The sequence below is a fragment of the Brassica napus genome, chromosome C8, assembly GCF_020379485.1.
Source record: "Brassica napus cultivar Da-Ae chromosome C8, Da-Ae, whole genome shotgun sequence".
Taxonomy (NCBI): domain Eukaryota; kingdom Viridiplantae; phylum Streptophyta; class Magnoliopsida; order Brassicales; family Brassicaceae; genus Brassica; species Brassica napus.
The window spans coordinates 36,738,236-36,744,117 of NC_063451.1; the positions used below are offsets into that span (position 1 = coordinate 36,738,236).

Genomic DNA, 5,882 nt, shown 5'->3' on the forward strand with positions numbered 1-5,882 from the left:
TGGGTTGACTAAGATAAACTTACATCAGGCCCAACACTACTGAATCCTTAACAAACAGTGTAGCCTGCTTATGCAGAAATGCTTACCAGTTATCACATTCACTTTTGTTTCAACTCCGTGAGAGCAATGCCACGTGTCAACCCCATAGAAGATAAGTGGAATCCACATGAATCGAATCCTTCGTCCACCTCACAATCCGATCCTCTCTCATCACCTCCAAACACACAAAACTCCCATCAGCTAAAAAATTTTCAAAACACAAACGCACAAAAATGGCAGCAACAACGTCATCGTCTCATCTTCTTCTCTCAAGCTCTCGCCACGTGGCAGCCTCATCTCAGCCACAAATCCTTTTCCAGAGATCTCTGTTTTCCGGCGGGAAACGATCAGCAGCTGGAAAAAACCATCATGCTAGTGGTGGAGTGAGGTGTATGGCGGTTGCAGCGGATGCTTCGGCGGAGGCTAAGCCGGCGGCAGCGAGGAAGAAGAGTGGGTACGAGCTTCAGACGCTGACGGGTTGGTTGCTGAGACAAGAGCAGAAAGGAGAGATAGATACAGAGCTGACGATAGTGATGTCGAGCATAGCGATGGCTTGTAAGCAGATCGCTTCGCTTGTACAGCGCGCCGGAATCTCTAATCTGACCGGCGTTCAAGGAGCCGTTAACATTCAGGGAGAGGATCAGAAAAAGCTCGACGTCGTCTCTAATGAGGTCAACTATTTTTTTATTTTTATTTTTATTTTTTTTAATGAGGTCAACTATTATTCACTTCATTCACACGTGTTTTGATATTCTTTGAAAAAGTTTGGATATCAATACAGAATCCTTTGGAACCAACGTTAAACCATAAAAGAATAAAATAAAACACATGCTATATACAGTATTTAACTATATATACACATACATGTCGACGCTAAGTAGAGGAAACACATGTTCTAGTGGATTATTGGTTAGTGTATAGTTTTAAAGTTTTATTGATATAGTTGTATGTTTTTTTGGTATGAGAAAATTCTACCTTTTCAAAAATATTTAAATACTTTGCTTTAGAAAAAAAAAACATATGAACAAACAACAAAACGTTGTAGAGGTTGTGGATTTTATATGGAATCCACTAAAATATTTAAAGACTATAATTGGAAAACAAATATTGTAAAAATGCTGTAAATACTGTAAAATATTTTTATAGCCTTACCAATCATGCTCCTAGTGTCTCCAAAAACATTTTAGGTTCTGATCGGTAAATTGTGGAATCCCCTGATGGTTGAACAATCTCACAATGTTACTAATGTGTAACCTTTTTCAAAAAGTTAGTTAATTAAGTCGTTTACATATGACTCTCATGAAATGGCAATTATGATATTTTGATTAATATGTAAACTTGCCAAGCTAGGCAACTTAACTTCAGTCTACTAAAAGTAAACCTTAGTTTATACATGATGGAAATGGTTGGATGGAGCGAAGAAACAAAGTATATGACGTAACAAAATAAATGGTGCAGGTATTTTCAAACTGTTTGAGATCAAGTGGAAGGACAGGGATCATTGCGTCAGAGGAAGAGGACGTCCCCGTAGCAGTTGAAGAGAGTTACTCCGGAAACTACATTGTCGTCTTTGATCCTCTCGACGGTTCCTCCAACATCGACGCTGCAGTCTCCACTGGTTCAATCTTCGGTATCTACAGCCCCAATGACGAGTGTATCGTTGACGACTCCGACGATATCTCCTCTGTAAACTAACTACTACTCTCCCTTTCACCTAACACTCCTAAAAGATATATAATGTTGGCTGTGTGTTGCTTGCTTGCAGCTTGGTTCAGAAGAACAAAGGTGTATAGTAAACGTGTGTCAACCAGGGAACAACTTGCTCGCAGCTGGCTACTGTATGTACTCGAGCTCAGTCATCTTCGTTCTCACCTTAGGCAAGGGCGTTTTCTCCTTCACACTCGACCCAATGTACGGCGAGTTCGTCCTCACTCAAGAGAACATTGAGATCCCCAAAGCAGGGAAAATCTACTCTTTCAACGAAGGGAACTACCAGATGTGGGACGAGAAACTGAAGAAGTACATTGATGATCTTAAGGACCCTGGTCCAAGTGGGAAGCCTTACTCTGCAAGGTACATTGGTAGTTTGGTCGGAGACTTTCACAGAACTTTGTTGTACGGTGGGATTTACGGGTACCCTCGTGACGCCAAGAGCAAAAACGGTAAGCTTAGGCTTTTGTATGAGTGTGCACCGATGAGTTTCATCGTTGAACAAGCTGGAGGAAAAGGATCAGATGGCCACCAAAGAGTACTAGATATCCAACCCACCGAGGTAACTCAAAACACATCTCTCATGTTTAGCTTATTACAGTACACTAAATATCTTATTTGGGATACCTGACAGATACATCAGAGGGTTCCACTTTACATTGGAAGCAAAGAAGAAGTAGAGAAGCTGGAGAAGTACTTGGCTTGAGTCATGTACCAAACATAAGCCTTTTGATTTCTGTTGTAGCCATTTGTCTGACTACATGGCACATCCCAATAGATGCATAAACGATGAAAGTTCTATTTTGTTATCCTGAGATTTTGGAGGTTAAATACAAAACTAAAAAAATATATTTTAAATATTATATACATATTAAATAATTATATAAAATTGATTTATTATAATATTTACATTTTATAAAAACTAACCAATTGAAATATATATATATATATATATATTTATACATCTATATGTTACATTAATTAATATGTTTGTTTTCTTGCATAAAAAACTTTTGATTTAATGTATTAACTCAGTATGCCCTTGTCAAAAAATAATCATTCTCAATACCTTTCACTTATTCTCAATATCTATTTCCTTTATGGAAAAATTTCATGTTTACCACTTTCATGTACCACTTTCAAAAATAGATTCTTCATTAAGTGGCAAAAGACTCTTATACTCTTGTTCTCTATATATATAATAAAACATTATTTAAATAAAAAAAAAGTAATTTTTTTATGTTTTCGAATTATACTTTTTCAAATTCTAACTTTTTTATAATTTTTTTTTTGAATTTTTTTTCGAAATTGCTTTTTTTCTTTCAAAATTTCTTTTTGAAAATCGAAAATTATGTTTGAAACTATTTTTATTTTATTTTTATATTTATTTATATATTTATTAGAATCCTAAATTTCATATTCCAAAAATCTTACCCCACCCCTCAATTCTAAACCCTAAGTCTAGATTAGTTAACCCTAGGGATATAAGTGTCTTTTATCCTTCATTAAAAGAGAAGGTAAAAGTGATTAGTGTAGATATGAAAAGTGGTACTATGAATGTGATATTTGTAGCCATTTATATTCCTTCTTCGGAGGAGAAGCGAAAAAATTGACAGAAAGCAGTAAGTAGCCTAACTATTACCGAGTTCGTCTGGACATTGTATCACTGTAAGCCCAAGTGTAGCAATAATTTGATTTCTATCCGGCAACCTAATTCTAAACTTCACGTTTTCCACGTTAGGTCAGTACCTAAGATATTTTGGGTCCAATACGAAATTAAAAATAAGGCTTTAATACATAAAAATTTTGATCTATAAAAACTCAAATTTATGGTAAAAATTACAATATCCTCATAACTAATTATACTTTATCAGTTTAGAAAGCTAATTTGTTTTGCATTTCTCCTGCAAAATCTTCCATCGAACTTTCATAGTTAAAGTTTTTGATCATTTTTTTTTCAATCGACAATATAACCAAATGTTAATATTTCTCTTTGCCTTGCTATTTATCTATCTATAATAATAAAGTAGAAGAAAAACTCTCCACGATGTGCCACGTCATCTTTCCGACCCCTATTTTGCAACACGTGTCGAGCAGAAAGAGAGAGCTTCTTCTTTTTCCTTTTGCTTCTAATTCGCAGAGCTTCTCTTTTTTTTTTCTGTGTTTCTAACTCGCGGAGGAGTAGCCAGGCTTTCTGTTTATTCATTGGGCTTTAATACTTTCATCTTTCTTGCCCGCTTGGTGTTTAGGTTTAGTTGTACGCTCTTCTCCAGTTTGACGTCGTAACTCATCGTTAGCCATCTTCTCCGATGAGATTTCTTGTAATGTTTCTCCGTTTCTTAAATTCTTTCTTTAATTCAATCATTAAACTCCACCCACCTCTCCTCCCACTCCGTCTCATTTATTCAGATTCACGTCTCTAGCTGATATAAACTCGACCTATAAATAGGTGTTCTGGATAGTATCATATTCGTATCACTTCTTTTTCTTCTACTGCCTGAATTAACTTCAATCCTCCACTCCTCGGCAATTAAATAGTTTTTTTTGTTAATGATGGCATCAGTCATAGCAGATTAGCAATCTACGAATTCCTCATCCTTCCAGCTTCCATGTGTTCCTCACCAATTTTTTATACTACTATATTTATGAACACGAAGACAAGTCTCTACTCATCTTTCGTCTCGCGATCTTCTTCTATTATCGCAATCTTCTATTATAGCTAGAGAGGGCAGTGGAAATATAACAAATAAATCAATAGTTTTTTTCCCTAAAAAATACATTATAGAACTTGAATTTGGTAAAAAAATTGATTAAAAATAAAAATTGATTGGAATTTTAACATGATCTAACCCAAAATATAAAACAACAAAAAAACTAAAAAATATTAATAAGAACGAGAAAAAGAAAATCCATTCACTATATTCTTTTTTGACTTTTCATCAAAACCAACCAATGGAAATAAAAACGAAAAAGAATGTCATAGATAGTTTTTTTCTTTTGTAGTTACCAAGCTCAAACTTAAAATATTCACATGATAACCGAAAGAAAAACACAACAGTAATTATTACATAATCAAATCACTTTTTTTTACAGAAAGTAATAAATTCTAATAAATATATTTCTATCAGGAAGGTAGAATATTGTTTTCCTTATGGAAACACATCATCAAGTAAATATTCACAAATTGACACGTCACCAAAAAATCTAAATATTATAAAATTTACCATATTTAGAAATTTAACAGAAAACATGAATTTTATCTTCTCCATTAAGCTCTAATGAGTTCATTATTGTACCTTTGAGTTTAACATTTCTTCAATTCTAAACTTTATCCGATTATTTACTATGTTACATGAAAGAAAACCATTTCTCTCTTCATTTGGTACGTGATACTATAAAACTCTTTTATCTTAAATGATTATAAAGTTATCTCATGGCATTCACAAAATTGTAGTATAAGAGTTAAAATATATTTTTATCACATCATAACATTATGTTGAATTTAATTAAACTAAAAATAAAGCTAATAATGGTTCTTAAGAAATCTGTTTATTTTATAAAATTGAAAAATCCAAACTGACTTTTTCATAAATTATGCAATGGCCTTCCAAAAATATAAGCGGACCAAATAATTTACTAAATTTTACACACAATCAACGTGTTTACAGCTATCACAGGAACAAGTCACCATTACATACATATGTCAAAAACATAAATAAGTTCTACTAAACTAGCGAGAAAAACTCACCACCATTTTAGAGACAGAGAATCAAAATTTAAAGTGACAATATCAGACCTGTTCGGCACAGTGTCGCTGCGATCACCACCGGCGATCAATAATTATACCTGAAACCAGGCAATAAAAATGGTGGGGAATAATTAAGTTGTCGCTGCGTTTAGTTTTCACAAGGTTTGCGTGCATCGCCACTGACGCTGTCAAAAGTAGCGACCATTAAATGATAGCTGCGACTGCTTTTAAACGGAGAAGGTACCGCTTCCGGCGTCAGTCTCCACATTCTTGCGCGTGAAGATAGCTATAATATTGATCGCTGATCGCTGACGCAGCGACCGTAAAAAGAACAGGGTAATCAACACAAACAATTTCAAACACATACAACTCACTTGACTGCACA

General features: G+C 34.4%; 1 protein-coding gene across 1 annotated transcript; it reads left to right on the plus strand.

Annotated features, from left to right (window-relative positions):
- The first annotated feature begins 257 nt into the window (after positions 1 to 257).
- On the plus strand, positions 258 to 2,557 carry LOC106415159 (fructose-1,6-bisphosphatase, chloroplastic-like). The gene is given in 4 exon segments (NM_001315812.1): positions 258 to 710; positions 1,498 to 1,725; positions 1,805 to 2,311; positions 2,384 to 2,557. Coding segments are annotated over 4 exon segments (1,245 nt in total). The 5' UTR covers positions 258 to 272; the 3' UTR covers positions 2,456 to 2,557.
- Positions 2,558 to 5,882: the final 3,325 nt, after the last annotated feature.